We start from the raw sequence: 25,048 nt of genomic DNA, 5'->3' as shown, positions 1-25,048 counted from the left end.
TTTGAGGGAATCTGTGGATCCATAAGAGGTTTGAATTAATTATTTTCTTATTGGTAGCTAGAAAAGGTCTTGATTTTGCCTGCAGATGTAAAAAAAATAATGTTTACCTTCAGTAGAAAACTCCAGAATTAGTTATTGAAGGTTTTATTTCAGACCTCATTCATGCAGTTCTTAACAGAAGAGCTGCAGACTTTAATGAAACGATTGTGAACCGACTATTTTGAGGATCAGTTAGTCTCGATAGTCCTGTTTCTTTTGATTCCAGCTTCTTACGAGTGAATATTTTCTGATTTCTTTCCTTCTTCCTCCTGTTGTCTTCATTTACAGGCACCAAAAAATATTGTTTCCTTGTCTGAAAAAAATTCGACAAAATAAATTCCACAAATTTCTGAAAATCTGCAAAACCTTCAGGAAGAAAATTCCAATAATTCCTTAAAAAAAATTATTTAAAAATAATTCCCCAAATTTTGCAAGAAAATTCTTGGAATTATTTTCAAAAAATGAGTAAAAATCTTCCTAAAAAATCCTAAAAATATCTAAAGTGATCACATATTTATGAGTAAATTTGATTTATTTCCTTTTCCATGACAATAAAGTGAATACCTTTTGGATTGTGGGCAAAGCAGGACATTTGGAGTCACTAATCAACATTATTTTTTACCATTTTCAAACATTTTAGAGTCCAAACTAATCCATTATTCCAGAAAATAATAGTTAGTTGCAGCAGTATTATATGTAATACTGATAACTTGTGGTAACTGTAGATGTGGAAACTCTTTATAATAATAATGAGACAGATTTAAAGCTTTGAACCCACCACTAATGTCGTTGATTTTCTTCACTGGTGCCTTTAAAAGCAGAAAATAAATGTGTGTTGATACTCGGATGTCTTATTTTGAAATGCAGAAGCCTGTGTTTCTCTGTTTTTTCCAGTTCCATTGGCGGCGTCTGTCTGCTGTTCTGTCGTCTTTGTGGCTTCGTCTGACTGATGGAGATTCTCTACCGGAGCAGCTGAAGATCATCTCTGACTGTCAGAACTGGAGCTGCAGGTAAAACCTCGTAAACCACGCTCTGCTGACATCCGAAAATATACATTTAAGGTCCCACATTGTTTCTTTTTTCAGCAAATTAACAAAGCTTCCCAGAATGTGTCAGATTTCCCTGTGAACTCCAGGTTTTAGTCAATCTGTAGTAGTAATAAAAGGTGTTAAGTGAACCCAGCAGAGACGTTTTGTTGAACTCTGTAGTTTGGAGAAAGGCCAGATGTTGCAGACGCCTCCAGCTGCTGCTCTTCTGTCGGCCTCCAGTCTGCATCGAGTCTGGAGACGCTGTGAAGGAAACGACCGGAGCTTCAGAGCAGCTCTGAATCTGCTGCGACCAGAGAGAGACGCCAAGTACAAACAGGTGAGAACGAGCTTTAAAAACCTGTTTTTTTTTTACTGTTCTGTGGTAAAAGTTTGGACTAATTTCACAATTTTTTAATTCTGAGGTGAAAATATGTGAGAAAAAAACTCTACAACAAACACAGATTAAAGGCTTTATTATAATGTGAATGCTTGAATTAAAAAAACAGAGAAAAACTCAACAGCAATTCTATATTTTTGTGTATATATTTAATAATCGATTTGGTCAGTCAACAAAAAATACAGATGTTTTGATATCGGATAAATACTTTTAGTAGTTTTGTCTGCCAAAATATCAATCACAAATGTAGAAATGAAGATCAAAAACTGCCAAACATTATCTGATTTTCTTTGTCTGATGCAAAAGTAAAATAAATATTTGTGATTTTGACAGAAGATATTTAAAGATGTTTTAGTAACATTTTTGGAACAAATGATTCATGGAATCAAGTTGGTCAAGAAGTGAGCCCAAACAACATGACAGAAGCTGCTTTATTTCAGTTTAATCTTTATTAAACCTCACACCTGACTAGATTTAACAATAAATACTTTTCTATCACAGTTGATGGAGCCTTTTCCTGAACCCGTATGTGATCGTCCACCTCAAGCTTTCATCTGACCTCCTGTTTCTTATTTCAGACGTATAAAATTCGTTTCCGTCTTTTCTGTCTTTACCTGCTGCTGTTTGCAGATGCTGGTCTTCCTGTTCTTCCTGTGCGTGAACGACTACCTGTCATCACTGCTGCATCCTCAGGTGACTGAACAGAGCGTGGTCACCGATCGGTCTGTAGCTCCGTTATACAGCACGAGACACCTGGAGATTTTAGGACCTCCTGCTGTGTTTGGGCTCCTCCAAAGTCCTGCAGCAGCTTCTTCAGTTACAGCTCCGTTAATGATGACAGAGAATCTCCTCATGCAGTTTGTCTTCATGGTAAACGTCTGATTTGTGGTGCAGTCACAGAGGGGTTTGTGCAGCATCGATCTACGTGTTCTGCACATCTTCACTGCTCTTCTTGTTGTGTAGTGGCCGCATGAGGTCGTCTCCATGTTAATGTAGGTCAATTAGCAATTAGAAAAAACATGATAGCAGCAGGAAAAACCCGTTCAAGTGTCTCCATATGCGTCTGACTATTGGTCGACGATACTTCAGACAAACCGTAGAGACAACAAGAGTACAAAAATGCACAAATAATACAAGTTAAGCCAAGCGGTTCAAGGTTAAAGACACTCGTTTGCTGTTTCTGCAGGAGAAGAACCACGAAGAAGTCGGACGTTTCTGCACCGAGCTCCTGAATCTGCTGGTCGACTCTCCTGATTGGCTGCTCATCTTCAAACCCAACGGTTCGATGTTTAACTTCTCAGCTCGCTCCTTGATCTTAACGCTGAGCCAATCGTCGTTGACATGCTAAATCTTCTTTGTTACCTCCAGATCAAGGTGTTTACCAGTCTGTTACCATGGTGACGTCAGATAGGTTTACTCGGCTGATGCCCTGGGCTTTCTGCAGGTGAGTTTCTCCACAAGAAGCATCACTCAGAGGTGGTTTAAAGAAGCTAAATTTACAGCCTTAACTGATGATAAACACTCCCTGTTTATCTAACATGACTATCTCTTAAATCCAAAACCATCTTTTTTTTGACCAAATTGTATTAATCAATCCTGAAAACTCAACATAATACAGTACAATGCACAAACTAGATTGTTAGATGAATTTTTTTCCTTGTTCTCTCCAAGAGCTATTGTTAATGCCTGCCTATCCATAAAAACATGAAAACAGATGAAATAAATAACATGAAATGATTCAGATATATTTAATAAAATAAAGAAATGGGAAAGAAAAACAAGCATACCTCCAGGCTTCTACCATTATTACGATCCGTACGGTCCTAAAACCATCTGAAGCAGGTGTAAAATCATTTTTTGTGAAATGAAGGAAGTTTGTGTTGAATTTTGTAGTTTCCACGAATTTTTCCGCTTCAAAATGAACAAAAAAATACGCAAAAGGAAGCATAACTAATAGCATTACTCACAACTTAAGTCCTCTGAGTCTCAGTGTGTCTCTGTGTCTGAACTTCAACAACAAACTCTGCCACCATCAGGTCACATCTGGAAGTTATAACTCGTCCAGCACCTTGTTTAACCCTCCTGTTGTCTTCATTTACACGCACCAAAAAATATTGTTTCCTTGTCTGAAAAAAATTCAACACAAAAAATTCCCCAAATTTCTGAAAATCTGCAAAACCTTCAGGAAGAAAATTCCAATAATTCCGTAAAAAACTTATTTAAAAAGAATTCCCCAAATTTTGCAAGAAAATTCTTGGAAATATTTTCAGAAAATGACTAAAAATCTTCCTAAAAAAATCCTAAAATTATCTCAAATGATTCCATATATATATCAGTAAAACTTCTAGTATTTTCTTAAGAACATTCGCATAAAAATCAACCAAAATCCAGCGAAATTCGCTGGATTTTGGTTGATTTTTATGCGAATGTTCTTAAGAAACATTTTTGGCATTTTGTTTTTTTCCACCAAAAAATGTTTCACTGTGAAAATAAATTTTTTTTCCCCACATTTTCAAATTTAAAATGGGTCAATTTAGCCCCGCAGGACGACCTGAGGGCTAATTCAGATCTCTTTTCACTAAAAACACCAGAAAACCTACATTTTTAAAAAAAATTACTTTTGACATGTTGACACCAGAAAACCGCAACCAAGCATTTTATAAAAACTAAATGTATTTCCTGTGCAGCTTCATGAGCAGTCGGTCACTTTTTGCTGATTCAAACTTTCCGTCTGCGTTCAGTCTGCTGCTCCACCAGAGTCCTGAGCTGCTGCACAGAGCTCTGAGGTGTCCAGGTTTCCTCCATACCGCCGTCGTCTGCTACGTCAACGTCCTGCAGCTCTTCCTGGATGGAGAAACTCCTCCGACAGCCACAGAGAAGCAGGTGATGAATGTGTTCATATCTGACTGACGGAAACAACATGAAGGTGACTCTAATGCATGAAGTGTGTTTCCAGGTGGAGCCCTCAGAGATCCTGAACCAAAGCAAACGGCTCATCCTGACGGTGATTTCACGGTCGTCTCCTGCTGCGCTCTCATCCAAACAACGCACACAAGTAAGCAGGACACCTCTCTGATGCTCTCTTCTACTTCTTTGATAATAAATATTGTTATTTTTACCAGTAGAAAAACAATAAATTCACTCTGTGGTCTCAGCCATGCCTCGCCCTCAGCTGAATCTGATTGGCTGTTGGACGTCATGAGTAGCAGCCAATCAGAAAGCCGTTGTTTACGCAGAGAGGCAGATGAGCACATTAGCAGCTCTGGTGAATGCAGGTCAGATTACAGACGTTACAGAAGCAGTAATAAACATCAGAAACATTCCTAGTTTCACTGTTTTAAATTAAAATACACAAATAATTCACTAGTTGGTGTCGGTGCAGCAGGAACTCATCATTTAAAAGATCTGCAGTCTTTCTTAGCTTTTTTGCGATTTTTTTTTCTTCCATGAGCTGCTGTAGAATAGAAATGTGCCAAGTTAGAGATTTAGAAAGTTTTCTTTTTGTTGTTTTGGAGACTGTTTAGGGGTAATCAGTGGCTGGCAGTTAGCGTAGCGTGTGCTCAGGTCGATAAACGCTTTCTACTTCAACAGACTACTACTAATCTGTATGAAACTATTCCTCCTCCTGTCCAGCTGGAGTCTCAGTGTGCAGATGTGGATCCAGATGTTGCAGCAGCTCTGTCGCTTCACCTCGACCCCCAGAGCCTCAGTCCAGAGATGGACTTCCTGTGACGGTAACTCACCACACGGTTTCCGATAATCAAACAGTCGAGGCTCCGCTTAGTTAAACAAAACATTTTATTTACACGTGATACACACTTTATTACACAAATGTACAGTTGAAGCCCTTTTACTGCTACAGTGCAGAGAGGAGAGAACGTTGAAATAACTTAACAAAAACACTCCGTAAAACTAGAAAACTGCACGTCCTCACAGCTACCGGTGCTCTGGACAGATTCATGAGGGTTAGAGATGAAATTATGAGGCTGTAACTGTCTAAAGTACGGAAGCCAAGAGAGGCCAACACGCTGCAGAGAAAACATCTCCACTAATTCAACAACAAACGCTGATCACGCTTTGGAATATTTTCTGTTTTGCTGACGTCTTTTTCTCGCATCGTAGCGTCGGAGTTCCAAAAATGAGAGATTCCCCGTGATACGTGGATATTTATGAGCAGTTTAGTTTAGCATAAAGTGATAAAATTAAATCTATTTTACAGAATAAAAGCTGAGAAATATCTGATTAACTGAATCTGAGAAAGAAGTGTCAAATTCTCACACCTGAGAACTTTAAGCCACCAAATTTAAAGATGTTTTTCTTGAAAAATAACTTTCCAAACAATAAATCTCAAAAAATAATTTAGCTCATTTTGGGACAGTAAAGAACAAACGTGTCCTGAAATATTTCTGTTGCAGTCCGTTCTACTTGGTGATTGTTATTTTCGGTGTTTTCGGTGTTTAGTTGTGTGTTTTATGTTAAATTGGCGCCACATTCACAGGACAAACCTGTTTTCAGTCTGAGCTCCTTTCGAAGCTTTTTTACGTCCTCAAGTTGTAACTGGAGTGAAAAAGGAGGAAGGAAGACACAATAAAAAAACCTCCAAACAGCCTAAAAGCCTCAAAAGTATCAGATTTAAATGAATCTGAGGCAAAGAAAAGCAGCAAATTCTCAAAGTTGAGAACTTTAAACCGCCAAGTTTAAAGATTTTTTGTAGGAAAAAATTAGCTTTAGTCCATTTGAAATTTCTTTTGCATTAGTTGAATTGCTGCAGGATGACAGCAGTGATATTTTTACACTAATTATGAAAAAAAATAGATATTTTAGTTAATTTTCAGACAGTTGAATACAGTAATTTAACTCCTTGCCACTTCAAGGTGCGTTTAAGTAACAAAGATGGAACGAGAACATGAAAAAGCCTCAAAAATATCAGATTTAACTGAATGTGAGGCAAAAAAAAGCAGCAATTTCTCAAATCTGAGAAGCTAAAACCTAGAATTTTGCTTGAAAAATGACCTCATGTAACTTTATTTTGCTCCATAAACCAGTACAGAAATGTGAAATAACATATTTTTACTTGTTAAAAGTAGATATATTTTTTTCATGTAAAACCGGTGAAGATGTTTTCTCATCATGTGTTTAATGAAGCTGAGAGTGTTTTGAGCTCTGTGGGCCACCGTACCGGACAGTGGACAGGAAGTATAAATCCATCCATAACGGGCACCACGTCAAGTTAGAATCCTAAAGATTTCTCATCTACAATCTCCAACAAATGTGTTTATATTCTGTAAATCAACAGAACACTTCCTGCTGCTTCACAATAAAAGCACTGATAAAAAAAGAGGGGGGCTTTTATTGTGAAACACAAAAATAAGTGCATTTGTCATGAAAAAAATGCAGCCAAAAACCAAAACAGAGGACATTTTAGAGGTTTTTCTGAGCAGCTGATCGGCTTTAAGTAGCAGCACAAACCTTGCATTTGTTTCACTTCTTAATCAACAGCAGCAACAGAAGAAAAATGACTGATTTAGTTGCATATTTGGGCACTAATTTAATGTTCTTTTGCTTTAAGAATCCATCAGTCGGCTAATCGGAGACGCTCACCAACAATAGCAGCAGGATTTCTTACGTTTAGGGAAAAAAAATATACATTTCAGCTCATTTTTTAAAATGTTTGATTTCATTAATTTAACAACCGAAACATACATTTGGCTACTTGCAGCTGCTTTTAAGGCCGTCGGATGTAAATGATTCAGATTTTTGGCTTTAGACTGAGTGAAAAGTGGTTAAATCTTAGAATTCAAACATGTGCTTCCTTTAACTGTTTGTTTTCTTTTTACGGTCGGACAAACTTGAATAAACGGAACTACGACTGAACAGGACCAACGGACAGTGGTGCAGCGTGACGTCAAACAAACTGTCTTCAGACTGTGACTCCTGGATGGATTTAAACTGATCTGGTGTCAGTTTTTACCAGAACTCAATTTTCAACCTGAAAATTTCAGGTTTCATGTTCAGATATTGTCCAAAATGGTTAAAAGTCGGTCCTGAATGATTTACAAATGTCGACAATCACTTCAAACGTGTCCAGAATTATAAAAACATGTCAGATTTGAAAAAAATATGCCCCAAATGTCTAAAAGAACAAAGAAAAACTGCCAGACTACTTAAAAGTACTTAAAAATGGTTTCAAAACTGTTTAAAAAAATATGATAAATAAATAAATGAATGTAAATAAATGTCCGGATTGATTAAAAAAATTGTTTTTCATCTTGAAAATGTCAAATGACAAAGATTTCTGTCATTTTGGATCATTTTAAACAGTTTTTGTGTCATTCTGAACATATTTTCAGTAATTCCTCTCCATTTTTGAGTCATTGAAAGATTTTTGAGTCACTTTGGACAAACTTTCTGTCATTTTGAAGCATTCAGACTTGAATGACGGCAGCAAATGAACAGTGGTGGACAAAGAAAAACTCCAAAAGAACGTACAGTTGTGCTCACAACTTTACATACCCTGACAGAATTTGTAAAATGTGCTCCATTCTTTAATGAAAACATGAATGATCAGAGCAAATACAATTGCATGACAATAAATAGCTTTGTCTGAACACCAGCCCTAAATGAAAGAAAAATGTTTCCATTAACAAACATGTTTGCTAAAAAATAAAGCACAATATTTCACAAATTTGGCCAGGGTATGTAAACTTATGAGCACAACTGTATCTCAAAATGACTTGATGCATGTCCAGATTGATCAAAAAAAGTGCATTTTTCATCCTGAAAATGTCAAATGACAAATATTTCTGCCATTTTGGATCATTTTGGTGTAATTCTGAGCTAATTTTGAGTCATTTCAGGCAGTTTTTGTGTCATTCTGAACATATTCGCAATAATTTTGCATCATTCTCGTGTCATGGACAGACTTTTGAGTCAAATGTTCTGTCATTTTGAATCATTCACACTTGAACAGTGATGCAGTGTGACGTCAAAAAAACCACATTCTGTGTTACGTTTTGTAAACTTTAAGTGCCTTGGGTTTTTTTTCTTTGTAATGTTTTGTACGGTTCAGACAGTGAACCAAAAATAAAACAATATTCAGTTTTTCTGACAACGCAGATTATTTGTTTTGCAGATGGTTTGAGCCACATTAACTTTTTCTTTAAACATTACCAAAATAAATAATTTAAGTGTGACATTTTACAGATTGGAAATAAATCCGACATCTCATTTAATCTGTTAAATTCTCAACTGCAGCTGCTGCAGTCCAGTGGTTTCCAAATTCTACTTTTTTTCTCGGTAAATCCGGTCAGTTGTGTTCTGTTGTTTGTTTTACAGGTCTGGTTACTGCGGAAACAACCCTCCTGTTGTCTTCATCTACGGACCCCAAAAAAATATGGTTTCCTTGTCTGAAAAAAATCCAAACATTCAGCAAAAAAAAATCCCCAAATTTCTGAACATTTGCAAAACCTTCAGGAAGAAAATTCCAATAATTCCCTAAAAGTTTCCCTTTCCCAAACCAAATTTGGGAGGAAAATTCTTGTAAATCTTCCAAAGAAATCCTAAAAATATCTAAAGCGATTACATATAAATCTGTAAAACTTCTAATATTTTCTTTAAGAACATTCACATAAAAATCAACCAAAATCAGCAAAATTTGCAGGATTTTGGTTGATTTGAGATTTCTTTTTTTCCCACCAAAACATGTAAAATTTCCACTTTGAAAATGTTTTCTTTCCACATATTCAAACTTTAACACGGGTCGATTATTTATTAAATTCTACTTTCCATTCGTGTATGTAAAGAAAATCCAGATTTAACTTTATTTTTTCGCTGTATTTCTGACATTTTTTTACTGAAATCTTAAGGATTCCAACTTTAAAAACACATGCAAGCTGCAGTTTAACCCCCGTGTCGTCCTGCGGGTCAAATTGATCCGTTTTAAAGTTTGAAAATGTGGGGGAAAAAAACAAATCACAGTGAAACTTCTGATGTCCACATTTTCAACATTTTTGGGAAATCTTTGAACATTTTTTGGTGGGAAAAAAAGAAATGTTAAGAATGTTTCTTATGAACATTCACCAAAAAATCAACTAAAATCCAGCGAAATTCACTGGATTTTTGTTGATTTTTTTTTAATGTGAATGTTCTTAAAGAAAATATTAGAAGTTTTACTGATATATATGGAATCACTTTAGATATTTTTAGGATTTTTTTTGGAAGATTTTTACTCATTTTTTAAAAAAAATAATTACAAGAATTTTCTTGTGAAATTTGGGGGATTTTTTAAAAATAAAACTTCTAAGGAATTATTGGAATTTTCTTCCCGAAGGTTTTCCAAATTTTCAGAAATTTGCTGCATTTTTTTTGCTGAATTTTTGGATTTTATACAGAGAAGGAAACTATATTTTTTGTTGCCTGTAAATGAGGACAACAGGAGGGTTAAAAGTCGAGCGGCTAAACGTTATTTTCAGCTCATAGACACAGAAGCTGCATCCGTTCAGGTCGCACTGCAGAAGAAGTCCTCAGATAAAGCGGATTCATCCGGAATGATCCGGGTTGGTGTACCTGAGCGGCTCACCTGGAGCTCCTGTCGTCACCTGTCCTGCTCCTGCTGGACCACCTCCCCGGTCAGCGTGATGGTCTGGAGGTCCGAGTAGGATGGCTGCTGCTGCTGCTGCTGCTGCTGGCTGCCGCCTCTCTGGGCCTCGGCCTGGGTCAGAGGGTGGACCATGGACATGTGGACATTCAGGTTGTGGGCTTTCTCGAAACGCTTCCCGCACATCAGACACTCGAACTCCAGGTCGGCCTCGGCCTTGTGTTTGGTCATGTGGTACTTGAGAGACGCTCGCTGGCGACACTGGAAGCCACAGACCTCACATCTGGAGGAGGAAAAGGAAACAGCGGCAGCGTTTAGGGTCTGTTTCATGGTTGGTTTATCATCAGCGCTAGATGAGCTCCAGGAGAGTCGACTCACTGCAGAGGTTTGGCTCCTGAATGTCTCATCTGGTGAACCGACAGATGTTTCCTCTGCTTGAAGGTTTGACCGCACTGATCACAGATGTAGTTCCTCTCCTCTGGAAGCACACGTGATCAACGACAGCATGAGCAAAAACAAACACTGAAAACCTACGGATACTGTCTGTGCAATGCCCATCCAAGTTCAATAGAAAGTTTAGTCCTAAATGAGTTAGACTCATTTAATCATTTCACCAGAACATGAGCTGAACAGACTTTTAAACCGACCTAATGATGTGAAGGTGAGATGCATGTTAGAGGCTGTGTGTACAAAAAAAATGCTGCATGCCAGTGAGTGGCCTAGTGATGCTAGTTGTAAGCCAAGGAATGCCTGTTACAACCTTAAGGATGTTAAGAATTAGTCTAGGAATGCAAGTTGCACACCTTTTGACACTAGTAACTAGCCTACCTTTGCTAATTGTAAACTTTGAATGGCAGTTTCTGACTAGCCTAAGAATGCTAATATACACACGTGGACAAAATTGTTGGTACCCCTCAGTTAAAGGAAAAACCCACAATTCTCACTGAAATCACTTGAAACTCACAAAAGTAACAATAAATAAAAAATTTATTGAAAATTAAATAATCAAAATCAGCCATCACTTTTGAATTGTTGATTAACATAATTATTTAAAAAAAACAAACTAATGAAATAGGGCTGGACAAAAATGATGGTACCCATAACTTAATATTTTGTTGCACAACCTTTTGAGGCAATCACTGCAATTAAACGATTTCTGTATTTGTCAATGAGCGTTCTGCAGCTGTCAACAGGTATTTTGGCCCACTCCTCATGAGCAAACAGCTCCAGTTGTCTCAGGTTTGATGGGTGTCTTCTCCAAATGGCATGTTTCAGCTCCTTCCACATATGTTCAATGGGATTCAGATCTGGGCTCATAGAAGGCCACTTTAGAATAGTCCAACGCTTTTCTCTCAGCCATTCTTGGGTGTTTTTGGCTGTGTGTTTTGGATCGTTGTCCTGTTGGAAGACCCATGACCTGCGACTGAGACCAAGCTTTCTGACACTAGGTAGCACATTTCTCTCCAGAATGCCTTGATAGTCTTCAGATTTCATCGTACCTTGCACACTTTCAAGACACCCTGTGCCAGATGCAGCAAAGCAGCCCCAAAACATTACTGAGCCTCCTCCATGTTTCACCGTAGGGACAGTGTTCTTTTCTTCGTATGCTTGGTTTTTGAGTCTATGAACATAGAGTTGATGTGCCTTACCAAAAAGCTCCAGTTTGGTCTCATCTGTCCAAAGGACATTCTCCCAGAAGCTTTGTGGCTTGTCAACATGCATTTTTGCAAATTCCAGTCTGGCTTTTTTATGAGTTTTTTTCAGCAGTGGTGTCCTCCTTGGTCGTCTCCCATGAAGTCCACTTTGGCTCAAACAACGACGAATGGTGCGATCTGACACTGATGTACCTTGGCCTTGGAGTTCACCTTTAATTTCTTTGGAGGTTGCTCTGGGCTCTTTGGATACAATTCCAACGATCCGTCTCTTCAATTTGTCATCAATTTTCCTCTTGCGGCCACGTCCAGGGAGGTTGGCTACTGTCCCGTGGGTCTTGAACTTCTGAATAATATGAGCCACTGTTGTCACAGGAACTTCAAGCTGTTTAGAGATGGTCTTATAGCCTTTACCTTTAAGATGTTTGTCTATCATTTTTTTTCGGATGTCCTGGGACAATTCTCTCCTTCGCTTTCTGTTGTCCATGTTCAGTGTGGTACACACCTTTTCACCAAACAGCAGGGTGACTACTTGTCTCCCTTTAAATAGGCAGACTGACTGATTATGAGTTTGGAAACACCTGTGATGTCAATTAAATGACACACCTGAGTTAATCATGTCACTCTGGTCAAATAGTTTTCAATCTTTTATAGAGGTACCATCATTTTTGTCCAGGCCTGTTTCATTAGTTTGTTTTTTTAAATAATTATGTTAATCAACAATTCAAAAGTAATGGCTGTTTTTGATTATTTAATTTTCAATAAATTTTTATTTATTGTTACTTTTGTGAGTTTCAAGTGATTTCAGTGAGAATTGTGGGTTTTTCCTTCTTTAACTGAGGGGTACCAACAATTTTGTCCACGTGTGTAAGCATGGATATGCTAAGGACTAGCTCAGACTAGCTCATTTAAACCCAAGAATACTACTGACTAGCCTATGAATGCTAAAGCCTGCACATGCTAATGATTAGCAAAGCACTGCTCGTTTTAACCCAAGAATACTAATGACTAGCCTAAGAATGCTAATATAAGCCTGTACATGCTAATGAATAACAAAGCACTGCTTGTTTTAACCCAAGAATACTAATAACGCTAATATAAGCCTGTACATGCTAATGAATAGCAAAGCACTGCTCAGTTCAACCCAAGAATACTAACAACTAGCCTAAGAATGCTAATATAAGCCTGTACATGCTAATGAATCGCAAAGCACTGCTTGTTGTAACCCAAGAATACTAAAGACTAGCCTAAGAGTGCTAATTATAAACCACTAGATCTGATTTTCTAGCCCAGGATGCTAGTCACAAGCCCATGGACACCAGTAGCCTCGCTAGCTTTGCTGGTTGTAAGCCTAGGAATGCTAGCTGCAAGCTAATAGATGCTAGTTTCTCAGTAAAGAGAACATGATGCGTACAGTTTTTACTGGAACTACTTTCTACTCAAGAAATAGTCCCTGATCAGCAGGTTAGCCAGATGTTTTGGCTTCACTCACAGCTGGATATTTACGCTCTGAGTTAACAGACATCACCTGTGTGGATGAGCTTGACGTGTCTCTGCAGGTAGCGGTCGATCATGAACACCTTGTTGCAGCCGGGATGAGGACACGGTCGCTCCCTCACCTCCTCATGATGCTCCTTGATGTGTTTCTACAACCAGAACCAAACATCTCTGACAGTAACTCCTCCATTCAAACAGCAGCACTGAAAGAAGCTTCAAACAAACTAAAGTTGTGACCTTCAGACCGTCAGGAGCTCTGTAAACCGCCGTACAGCCCTGATACGGACACTTGTAGATGTTAGGAAGCTCCTCTCTGGAAAACAACCATCAGCGGTGGGTTAATAATGTTTAGATGAATTAAAATATATTGTCTATCTGCAGGACTCACCCTTTAGGTTTGAACTTGTTCTTCCAGCCTGGTTTGGGTCCTGGTTTCTTCCTGACTTTGGGCTCTTCGGAGGCCTTCGGGTTTCGTCTTCTCTTGTTGGGGATGTTCAGCTGACGGGTTCTGGGAGATAAAAGTTAAAGTTTTATTTATTTTAGTGCATTTTTAGCAGCAGTAAATGAATTAATGAAGGTGTTTCTTTTCACCCACCTTTTATCTGAATACGGTTCAAACATCTCCTCGTCTGACAGTCCTCCTTTCCTGTTCTCCTCAAACTCCTCCTCAGACACCACCCTGAAAACAGATTTTAGACACGTTGTCTCACTTTAAACACTTAGAAGCACCAAAAATAAATACAAATATGAGTGTTGTGACAAATTTTGGAGAGAAAAACGGTGAAATGTAATTAAATTTTCACTCCTGCCTGTCTGAAATGTCTGTTTTTTATTTGCTTTGTTTCTTTTACATTTTGATTTTTTTTTATGTTCTAGCAAATCACTTTGAATTTCCTCGATGTTGAAATGTTCTATAGAATTAAACTTGAACATTTTTTCAGTTTTACCTGTCAGACAGATCGCTGTCAGCTGTTCTGTCCTCTAGCCGAGCTGCTGCAGGAGATAAAGGATCTTCATGAGCCGCAAAGTCTGAAGGGAAACGACAAGCAGTTCATGTGATGAACAGAGATCCATCCATCATCGATACACCGCTTCATCCTCAATAGGATCGCAGGGAGGGTGGAGTCTGTCCCAGATGACTTAAAGGCAAAGGTAGGAGTCTATCACAGGGCTACATATAGAGACAAACACATTCACACCTACGGACAATTTAGAGTAATCAATTAACCTCAGCATGTTTTTGGACTGTGGGAGGAAGCCGGAGAAAACCCACGTATGTACAGGGAGAACATGAACTCCACACAGAAAGATCCGGGACGTGAACCAGGGATCTTCTAGCTGTGACAGTGCTGGCCACCACGCCACTGTGAAGCTCAACAAAAAGTTCAAAAGCACCTGAAATCTTGTCCGGAATTGGTTGAAAATTGTCGATTGAATTGATCAGCTTTCGATTGTCTTTAGATTGAGACACCTGGATGGATTTAAACTGATCTGGTGTCAGTTTTTAGCAGAACTCAGATGTGTTTCTCCTCCTAAATGTCATGGTTCTATCTGCTGGACTGATGAAGCTCTGAGGCTCAGAAATGATGGAAAAAGTCCATTAAAAGGGGATAAACCTGGACCCTCCTCTACGGAATTCTGGAAATATTCACATTATGAAGGTGGAACTCTGATAAAAGGTCTGGTGGTTAATTATTCAATTCAATGAACTTTATTTTTCTGATAGGAACTTCATTTGTGCCAGAGCATCTGTGTGTAAGTTCTACATGCAAAAAAATAATATGCATAATAAACACAAGCAGCGTACTATACACACAAGACATCCAACCTACCAGTTAGTAGATAAGAAGACTGATAAAAAAAACAACTTACATGTCATCCTTACAAAAAGTGAAATGCTAAATGTATAAATAATTAAAAAGATTTTAAAAGGTGGTAACAAAATAGATAAAAAGGCTCAATCATTCATAAGTCTGATGAATGGAGGCACGGATTCATGGAATGAATTACATTTTTTAAAAATACTTATATTTTATTTTGAAAATGTCAAAAATAACTAAAAAAGAATATTCAAAATGACCTGAAAGTCATCCAAAATCACTCAAATCTGTCAAAAAATACTAAATCTAGACGTGACACCTGCATGGATGAAGAATAATTTGCCTGCAGCTTTTACACAACTCAAATGTACGTTTTATCCATCAAAACGTCAGCAAAATGGCATGAAAGTTGTCCACATTAAATGAAAGTTGGCCCTAAATTTGTCCAGAATGATAAAAATCTTTCAAAAATGTCAAAAATTAATTTGAAAGTGGTCAAAATGGCATGAAAGTCGTTCAATATCACACAAAATCGTCCCTGAATTAATCAAATTTGTTCAAAAAATGACACAAATCGTTCTGAGTCTAACTGACCTTCTGTGGTTCTGGTCCACTCGTCCAGCTCTGAGTTGTGGATCTGGGCGGCAGCTGGACTGTTCTGGACCAGACTACTTCCTGCTGAGGTTCTGTTGTTTCCTCCCGGCTGCTCCTCTTCCTCCTCGTCTGTAGCTCCTCCGTCTCCGGTTCCTCTCAGGTTCAGTGTTAAACCCGGACTGCACTGAGCCTCCATGACGTAGCGGTGTCCGTCCACACAGCCCCACACGGCCCTCACCGAGCCCCAGCACCGGCCCTCCAGCACCTCCTTCAGGTCGGGGCAGGAGCGGCAGGCCTCCCCGTGGTGGTGGGCCCAGGACACCAGGCCGTGGAGGACCTGAGGGTCGGAGGTGAAGGACGGCGGCGCTGAGAGGAAACGGAGAGTCAGACGGACCAGCAGAACCAAACGGGAACTAAAGAAGGAACGTTTTTATTTACCTGCTGAACTGTGGTTCACTGAGAACTCTGGACATTTTACATTCTTCCTGAAAACAGAATTATTGATAATTACACATTTTATACAGCTTCACACCTGGGTCAGTCTTAATAAAAGGCATTTATCACGGCCAAAAACTAACTTTTACAAAAATATCTTGGCTAAATTTAGACATTTTCATACTTTTTTCACACCTTTGAAATGATAAGTTTTGGTCTTTTTTTAAACTTTTAACCCTCCTGTTGTCCTCATTTATGGGCACCAAAAAATATCGTTTCCTTTTCTGAAAAATTAAAAAAATAAAATAAAATAAGCAAGAAATACCCCAAATTTCAGAAATTTGCAAAACATTCAGGAAGAAAATTCCAATAATTCCTTAAAAGTTTTATTTTTAAAAAATCCCCCAAATTTTGCAAAAAAAAATTTTTGTAAATATTTTTAAAAAATTAGTAAAAATCTTCACAAAAAAATCCTAAAAATATCTAAAGTGACTCCATATATATCAGTAAAACTTCTAATATTTTCTTAAGAACATTCACATAAAAACCAAAATCCAGCAAAAATTCACTGGATTTTAGTTGATTTTTTATGTGAATGTTCTTAAGAAACATTTTTAACATTTCTTTTTTTTCCACCAAAAAACCTTCAAAGATTTCCCAAAAACGTTGAAAATGTGGACATCAGAAGTTTCACTCTGAGAATATTTTTTTCCACATTTTCAAACTTTAAAACGGGTCAGTTTTGACCCACAGGACGACATGAGGATTAATAAAATCACTTTTGGTGAAATGTCGACTGTATTTTATCAGAAATATGCATCCATCCATAGATGTACACTTACAGGAACATTATGGAGACACAATATCATACAAAATGAAAAATGTGGATCAACTGGTAACTACTGTGTTCTCGTTACATTTCATGTCTATAGTTTCATTTCTGGAAGCACTGAACCTTTAACATGGCTACCCAGCTTCTTTTCGAGGGTGAAAATAGAAAAATCTTCAAATTTGGAAACATGCAAATCTCTAAATTCAGCCAAGCTAATTTACAGAACTTGAATTTGTGTCCTAAATAAAAGACTAAACTCTGAACCAGAACACTGGAACTGTCTGAACTGACCCACTGGTTTAGATTTTCTCTCTCAGACTCACGGGTTCTTCAGCTTCTCCTTCCCGACGGCCGGCAGGTTGACTCTCTGCAGGAAGCGGACCAGGATGCTGTGGCACTTGTAGAACTTGGCGTGACATTTCTTGCAGATGAACTCGGACAGTCGAGGGTCTCGGTCCAGCTGGACGCCGACGAGTCGCTGGAAGTCCGAGTAGAACATCAGCGGCGACGGAGCGGTGCCGTCCGACTCCTCGTCCACCACGTCCAGGGAGTCCTGAGGCCACTTGATGAAGGCGTGACGGAGGCTGCGAGGAGAGAACTTCCCGTGACAGAGCCGACAGACGGCGGTGGACAGCCGACCTGATGGACGCAGAACAGAACCACAGCTCATGTAAGGTTTCTTTATTTAAACCAAGGGTGTCAAACTCATTTTAGGTCAGAGGCCACATTTAGCCCAGTTTGATCAAGTGGGCAGGACCAGTTTTTACCGTATGATCAAAACGACAAAAGTCAATAAAAACAGACAAAAAAACAAAACAAACCATTGCGGAAATGAGACACAACATGACAAAAAATTAGACAACACAAAATAAAACAAGGAAAGAGACGAAAAAAAAATAGACAAACAAGTTACAAAGCAACAAAATAAATGGATAAACAACAAAAACGAGACAAAAAAGTACACAAAACAACGAATAAAGCAAAACCCAAAATGACAAAAAAGAAACACAAAATGACAAAAACAAGAAACAAAACAACACAAACATGAGAAGAAAGATAAAAATCTGACAAAAAAACAAGACAAAATATTACAAAAATTAGACCCAAAATGACAAAACAAGACACGAAATGCTGAAAAATATGACAAATGACATAAAACAAGAGTGAAAAAAAATTTGACAAAAAAAAAAAAGTACAAACGGCACACAAAACGGGTCAGTTTTGACCCGCAGGACGACACGAGGGTTAAAGGCTGAAGAAACCAAACACCTCAACAGTTTTTCCTACTTGAAACATTTTAAAAACACTTCACATTTCCATAGTTTATAATATCAGGCGGCACAAAAAGCTCAATTATCTCAAGATTTTCGTCTTAAAGCAGAAGAAATCCAGAGTAATGAAACAAGAGGCTGAATTTGAGGAGGTGTAAATATTTTAAAGTATTAAAAATGCATAAAATATATAAATACAGTTGCTAAATAGCTAAACAAAATGCTGCTTAAAGTGACAGTTGTTTGTAATGGAGTTTTGTGTAACGTTCTGTCTCACCTGACGTCCTGGATTTGTTCTCTGGATGTTTCTGGGCGTCGTCGGTCGTCGTGCTGCTGAAGTCTGAGTTTTCCGTCTTGTCTGTTGCCGTGGCGTCTCCATAGAAACCATCTGTCGTTACGGCGACAGTCTTCCGAGGTCTCCCTCTGTTCCCAGACGGCCTCTTCTCCTCGCCGATGTCTGCCGTCGTCTGCGTCCCGCCGGTCTGACACGACGCCTCCACTGACCTCAAACGTCTGCTCTTCTTCTTCATGGTTTGTCTGTTTGGAGCGTCAGCAGCTGAAGGGAGTCCTGCTGCCTGCGTCTCTGGATTAACAACCAAACAAGTTTAATTCAGTGTTTTGGTAAATGGTAACAATAACGTGGGTTCATAGTTTGACACTGTTCGTCCTCTGAAAGCAGAAAGTTTGTCTGAGCTCTAAAATCTGGCTTTGAGGTAAAAACCAGCAACAAACACTGAGAACAGTTTCTGTGATGTAGAAGAATGGTGTAACGAGTTGGTAAACACGTGAAATAAAAAATAACTGTATATTCTGCATAAAGGAGTCAAGTCATCCACTGACAGAAAATTAGACGGCAACAGTTTGAATAAACATTTTATAGATTTTGTCTCTTTTTTTAAGCAAAAGTATAAATTATTCACTGTTTCTCATCAGACTGCAGGGATGTTTTATACTACTTTTCTCATTGAATCGCAGAAAAACTTGTAATTAATCAGCAATAAAAATAATCTTTCATTGCAGGCAGTCCTGAGCTCATTAGCTTCCATATCAAACAGTTAAATCATGGTCAAATAACCAGTGGGACTTGTGCTTTAGCTACGGTTGGCTTTCCTCTTTATATCATATTTAAATATTCTTACTGTTTTTTGCTATCATAATATAATGCATGTATTTGTTTTAACTCCAGTACATCAAGCAGGTATGGCACACCTACAATACAACGACAATAAAGGCTTTCTTATTCTTTATATGATGCTCATTAATATCAACAGTCCTTATTTCATCCACAACAACAAAAACTATGATAAAAATCATTAATAGTAAAGTGAAAAAATAAAATAAAAAAACAAGAAAATAATCTTAAATTACAGGGCATCATAAAAATATATAAAAAGTTAGAAAACCCCATAAAAATGTGTTTATGTATCACAGACACGGGCAATTTGGTTGCAAGGCAGATAAAAACAGTAACGAACAACTCTACATTACAGAATTAACTAATCAATAAATCAAGAAACACATCTACAGATTTACACAAATGTATATCCTCAGAAACAGCCGCTTTGCTCACTTGTTTAATGTCAAATTCAGAGTAAATTATAAGAAGTGTTGTTCTGCCACTCTGGTATCAATTTGATGAAATTGAAACATCAACAACTGGACCAAAACTAATTTTTTCGGGACTTTGAGAATCGAAATCTTGAGATCAGTGCTGATGTCAAGCCCTAAAAACACAGAGTTCAGTTTGAATAATTCCGTCATTTATTTTACAAATTGACATTTGCTGTTCGTTTTTAATCAGAAGATAGAAATTTAGCCTCAGTAAACATTTGACGTTACATTCAAAACTATTGCTAAGCTACAAGCTAACCAAAGCCGCGTCTTAATTTAAATTAATATATTGATTAACTTACAAAAACAGAATAAACTGTTGGACATTTTTACATTAAAATACGTTTCCGTTAACAGTTCAACCAGCTAACGTTAGACTGTTAACCTGATTAGCTTAGTTAGCTTGTTTGAAGATGCTTCGCTTGCTCGTTTCATCAAAATGCAGCCCGAGTTTAAGTTGTAATTAATTCAGGATTCAGTCAGAACCTACCGTGAGTGTTCACAGATCCTAGACCTCGGAGAACATGTTGTTTTAATGATAAAAGATGGTTTCATTAGTCTGCAGAAGAAGCTGTGGAGCTACAGCGATGCTGCCAGTTGTAAACATTAGACCCGGGACCGCTACGAGACAGAAACACGGAAGGGAACATTAGAGAGCGACATCTTCCGGCCGGAGGAGCGGAAGTATAGCTCAGTAGTATCAACCATAGATATATATATCTATGGTATCAACGGGCTTTATTACAGCCACAGAACAACAAAACCAATGTTAAAAGTCATTAATCGTAAAGTGAAAAAAATGTATAAAAATAAAGCACAGAAAAAATCTCAATGTATAGAGCATCATAAAAACTGCAATGAAAATAAAAATATTTGAAATAACTATATTTGTAGCTGATGAAAATACTATTTAAATGTACCGTTACATTCACACATTGTAAAATAACTCTAAAAAATACAGATTTTTGCTGCAGACATTACGTACAGTTTGACTTGGGGTTTTTGTTATTATTTTTTTTAACTTTTAGAGTGATTTTACTAGATAGTGTCTGTAATGTAGCAAAGCAGGGAAAATCTGTAAAATAACATTAAAAATACTTTATCAAGTTTTTTTTATCAAATACCAGCAAATATATGACAAAACAATATTCTTTGATTTAGATATATTAAAAATAATGTCTGTCCAATATAAAATAATATATAAATAAATATATAAAAACTAATTGCCATTTGTTTCCTTACTTTTTTGTAGTCAACTAGTAAATTACAGCATTTTTTTCCGTGATTTTACTAATTATTATCAAAATGGGGAAATCTGTAAAATAATAGTCAAAAATGTATAATTTTTCAGTCTTTAATATACAGATTTTTTCTTTCAAACAACAGCAAGTGTCTGTAAAATAACAATATTGTTTGCTAATTTAAATTTAAACAACTAGTGTCATTTTATTGTCAAATATAAAAAATACAATTACCATTTGTTTGCAAAAGATTTTTGTGAATGCTACTTAAAGTTTGGCCTGTTTTTTGTAATCAGCTTGTAAATTGCAAGTTTTTTTTACAACTGTGATTTTACCAGTAATTATGAAAACAGGGAAATCTGTAAAATAACAGTTAAAATTTCCTTAAAATACAGATTGATTTTTTTCAAATAACAGCAAATATTAGTAAAATAATATTAATGCTTGCAGATGCTATTTAATCCATTACCCTGTATTTTTTTGTTTTGTTTTTTTACAGTGAACTAGTCAATTAGAACGTTTTTTTCAGTGATTTCACCAGTTATTATCAACATAGGAAATCTTTAAAAGAATAAAAAAAATGTTCAAAAAAATGCTTTTGCAACTGGTATTTTCTTTTATTACAGAGTATATGTGAATTAACATAAAATTCACTAAAATACTTATTCATCTGATTTATCATTTCGCTATATTTCTAATCTCCTGCTGCTTATTCAGGTTGTACATAATGAGACGGTGAATTATTGGTATTAGAGCTGAAACTTCTTTTCCTTTTTTTGTCATTATTGATTAATTTCCCCATTTTTTCCTCACAAATTAAAATAAAAATCCTTTTTACTATGAAAGTAATAATCACCTTGCAGTCGAGTGGCCAAATCAGGAGCACAATCAAAATTTACACTGAAAATAGATTAGAAAACACTTATTTTTATATTAGAGCTATATGTATGTTATTTTTGCTGACATGATTAGAAAACACCTTGAAGATTTCAGAAAAGCATTGGTTTTATACTGTAATGTACACCTGGCATATCAGTTGTTGAAGGAGTCAGATATTATTGTAATTCCCAGTACATCCGCTTGTCCACCACCGGCGCTATGGAGCTCCGTTAGAAGATATAACAGCAGCGGTAGAAGAAGACGAAGAAGAATTAGAAGGAAGCTAACCATGGCTACAGCTGACAGCGGACTGAAGCCTCTTCAAAATGCCATGAAAATGGCAAAAACAGCGATACAGCTGGACGGAGGAAACAAACACAAGGTAGAGAACCGAGCAGCGTCACAGAAACGACAAACATTCCGTTATTAACCGGACAGAAAACGGAGAGCGGGGATGTAAACAGACGGAGGGGGGCGGAGGCTACCTAAACGTTAACTGTCAGTCAGTAAACGGCAGCAGGGACTCAGAACTCAACATCCTGACTTAGTTTATGAACTATTTTTATTGTTAATGCCATTAATATACGTTTCAATCCAGTAAACACCAGCAGGGAGTCACAGCTGAACATTTTGGCTAACTTTATGAACTATTTTTATTGTAAATACCACTAATTTATGTTTAAATCCAGCAGAATATTAAACACTAATAGATATACGAGCTAGTAAGCTAAATTATTGCACTGTAAGCTAATTTAAACGTGCTAATTTAGCTTTAAATTAAACTTTATTTTAACAGTAACACCCAGAACCTATTCATCTTGACAGTGCCTCTCAAATTTTAGGATTTGATGGCTATAGGAATTGTTAATTTTTTTTTAAAATTTTAGGTCTTACTAGTATTAAAACTAAGAATTCAATTGCACTTCCCTGTGTGTTTAAATTCCTATTTTAGGGTTAATGTAGTACATAACAGTAGTGAGTATAGCCCTGTGTAATATCCTTTAAATGTCAAATGATTAAAAGTTGTGTCATCAATCTATAAGTTATTATTTATGAGTTGAACATTAAAGTATTTTGTCTCATAAACACTGCAAAACGAATACTTTGGAAAGATTGTATTGAAAAAAACATGCCCTAAAATAGAAACTAAATGCAACAAAAATTAATCTACAAACTAAACTACCACCTGTGATTTCCAGTCAGCCTAACAGCAATCTATAATTTCATTCAGCAGATGCTTTTATCCAAAGCGACATACATCTGAGAGTAGGGTAGGGCTCTAATCAGGAGAAAACAACCTGGATAAGTGTCATAGAACAGATATGCCAAAAATAAAATAAAACAGCTGCACGAACATGATTCTTCCATGAGATTGTAGAACCATTTAGCTCAACAACAAACAAAAAAAAAACCCAGAATGCACATTTCAGTTTTTACTCTAATGGCATTTCGAGTCCATGAAAACTCTTTTAAGTTTTCTCGGAATGACACAAATTACTTTTTCCAAGCTGCAGACGACCCGAATAGAGAACAGAGTCGAAACTTTGAGTTTGTTGAGTTATTAATTCAATGTACAACAATCTCTGTGGGTATCTTTCACCATTTCCTTGCTTATGATCTGACTTGCTTGTGGTTTCTCTGCAGGAAGCCTACTGTGAATACCTCCGGACCATCAACTACATTTCACATGCACTTTTGGAGGAAGCTGCGTCACAAAGTAAGATCTGAGTAGAGGCTTGTAAAGTCAGCTTTACAATTTCATATCTAACTACACTATGTGATTGTTTGCTCTGTTGCTTTGGTGTGTGTTTTCAGTTTTACATGTTATGCAGAGGTGTCCAGTGGGAGTTGCTATAAGCTTTTTGAAACATGAATCCTTTTTAATATTAAGTTAAAATGTTTGTACTGTGTTTAGGTCAGCAGCAAGTCAAAGAACAGCTTGTATGCTTCTTTAATTAGTTTTTATTGGTGTAAAATGCTGCATAAAATGAGTAGTTTAAAGTAAAGGTCATTCCAAGAAAAATCAACCAGAGCCTCGTACCTGACCTCCTCAGATTCAGCTGATGTTTTATCTGCAGTAACTTCAGTATATTTAATAGAGCCATGCACAATTTAAATTCTAGTCCCAGGTCCTTGAAGTCCATAGAGGAGGGTCCAGATTTATCACTTTTTAATGGACTTTTTCCATCATTTCTGAGCCTCAGAACTTCATCAGTCCAGCAGAGAGAACCATGACATTTAGGAGGAGAAACACATCTGAGTTCTGGTAAAAACTGACACCAGATCAGTTTTACATCCATCCAGGTGAGAACTGGAACAACACAAAAATTGATCAAATTGACTGGAAGTTTGTCCGAAATTAATCAGAATGTTCAAAAATGACAGATGTCTCCAGAATGACTCGCAAATCTGTTTCTGACTCGTGAATGATGCAAAATTACTGAAAATAGGTTCAGAATGACACAAAACAGCCTAAAATGGCTTTAAAATGGTCCAAAATTACTTAAAAGTTGCCCAAAATGACTCAAAAATGATGCAAAATGACTGAAAATCTGCTCAGAATTACACAAAAATGGTCCAAAAATGAATGAAAAATGATCTAAAATGTCAGGAATATTTATCGCTTGACGTTTTCAGGATGGTAAAAAAAGTGCATTCTGGGTAAACTTTCAAGGCTCATGTCAGCATGTGCGATAGGTGGTTGGTCAGAGCAAGTTGGAGACAATGTAAGGGTCATTCTTACACACATTTAATACCAGAATCATCTTCTTGACTTGATTTTTTTCTCTGTTAAAATATTTAAAATCTGTCAAATCTGCATCTTAACAGTAACTGAAGCGCAATATTTCCCTCTGAAATGTGGTGGAGTTTAAGGAGAAAGTGGCATTTACCTCATAATTCTACTTACTTGAGTAAATGTACTTAGTTCCTTTCTACGACTGCTTGCAATTTAGATTTTGCTTGTATGGACTCGTACAGAGATGAGCCAAACATCATGACCACTCACAGGAGATTAAGTTCAAACAGAGGCGATCGTCAATTTCTGGGAAACATCCGACAGTATTTGAACAATCGGTTCTCATGGCAACGCATTAAGTAATTCGAAGGTTTAAACGGATGATTCACAGGATGAATCACGGGTCTGATCTGTGGTGG

At 37.1% G+C, this 25,048-nt stretch overlaps 3 protein-coding genes across 5 annotated transcripts in view; 2 read left to right on the top strand and 1 right to left on the bottom strand.

Moving 5' to 3' along the window:
* The window catches only part of LOC110972235 (Fanconi anemia group A protein), a 43,063-nt gene extending 35,670 nt beyond the window's left edge, over positions 1-7,393 (top strand). Inside the window, exons 35-43 of the mRNA XM_051951591.1 lie at positions 934-1,049; positions 1,248-1,404; positions 2,095-2,157; positions 2,651-2,744; positions 2,833-2,908; positions 4,206-4,347; positions 4,421-4,519; positions 5,098-5,198; positions 7,342-7,393. Coding sequence (XP_051807551.1) covers positions 934-1,049; positions 1,248-1,404; positions 2,095-2,157; positions 2,651-2,744; positions 2,833-2,908; positions 4,206-4,347; positions 4,421-4,519; positions 5,098-5,196 — 846 coding nt within the window. The 3' untranslated portion in view covers positions 5,197-5,198; positions 7,342-7,393. The remainder of the gene's footprint in view (positions 1-933; positions 1,050-1,247; positions 1,405-2,094; positions 2,158-2,650; positions 2,745-2,832; positions 2,909-4,205; positions 4,348-4,420; positions 4,520-5,097; positions 5,199-7,341) is intronic.
* Positions 5,245-20,411, bottom strand: znf276 (zinc finger protein 276). 2 transcript variants are annotated; one of them, XM_051951592.1, is made up of 12 exons: positions 20,263-20,411; positions 18,439-18,744; positions 17,214-17,529; positions 16,062-16,108; positions 15,624-15,989; positions 14,157-14,238; positions 13,805-13,888; positions 13,598-13,717; positions 13,447-13,522; positions 13,241-13,358; positions 10,439-10,538; positions 5,245-10,343 (listed from the first exon to the last, which is right to left on the bottom strand). In XM_051951592.1, the coding sequence occupies exons 2-12, from the start codon at positions 18,689-18,691 to the stop codon at positions 10,058-10,060; spliced, it is 1,848 nt and encodes a 615-aa protein (XP_051807552.1). In that variant the 5' UTR covers positions 18,692-18,744; positions 20,263-20,411; the 3' UTR covers positions 5,245-10,057. The 2 variants fall into 2 exon arrangements, with proteins under 2 accessions (XP_051807552.1, XP_051807553.1); XM_051951593.1 differs by having other exon boundaries at positions 14,157-14,202.
* A 1,724-nt stretch (positions 20,412-22,135) lies between these two features.
* Positions 22,136-25,048, top strand: part of vps9d1 (VPS9 domain containing 1) — a 41,437-nt gene continuing 38,524 nt past the window's right edge. The window contains exons 1-2 of one of the 2 annotated variants that reach the window (XM_051952322.1): positions 22,136-22,274; positions 23,537-23,609. In XM_051952322.1, the coding sequence (XP_051808282.1) occupies positions 22,182-22,274; positions 23,537-23,609 (166 nt within the window). In that variant the 5' untranslated portion in view covers positions 22,136-22,181. Of the gene's footprint in view, positions 22,275-23,536; positions 23,610-24,096; positions 24,197-25,048 lie in introns of those variants that run through there. The other variant, XM_051952323.1, reaches the window with a different exon arrangement.

The sequence above is a fragment of the Acanthochromis polyacanthus genome, chromosome 8, assembly GCF_021347895.1.
Source record: "Acanthochromis polyacanthus isolate Apoly-LR-REF ecotype Palm Island chromosome 8, KAUST_Apoly_ChrSc, whole genome shotgun sequence".
NCBI lineage: Eukaryota > Metazoa > Chordata > Actinopteri > Pomacentridae > Acanthochromis > Acanthochromis polyacanthus.
Note: the sequence above shows the minus strand (reverse complement) of the source record. Positions and strands in the feature narration are given on the sequence as shown.

Excerpts from the sequence above, each read along its gene's own strand:
- znf276 (XM_051951592.1), bottom strand. The coding sequence starts at position 18,691 with ATGAAGAAGAAGAGCAGACGTTTGAGGTCAGTGGAGGCGTCGTGTCAG. Across the intron at positions 14,239-15,623 it reads GTGGACCAGAACCACAGAAG|ACTTTGCGGCTCATGAAGAT; the intron begins GTCAGTTAGACT and ends GTTTCCCTTCAG. Across the intron at positions 13,718-13,804 it reads GAACCGTATTCAGATAAAAG|AACCCGTCAGCTGAACATCC; the intron begins GTGGGTGAAAAG and ends TTTATCTCCCAG.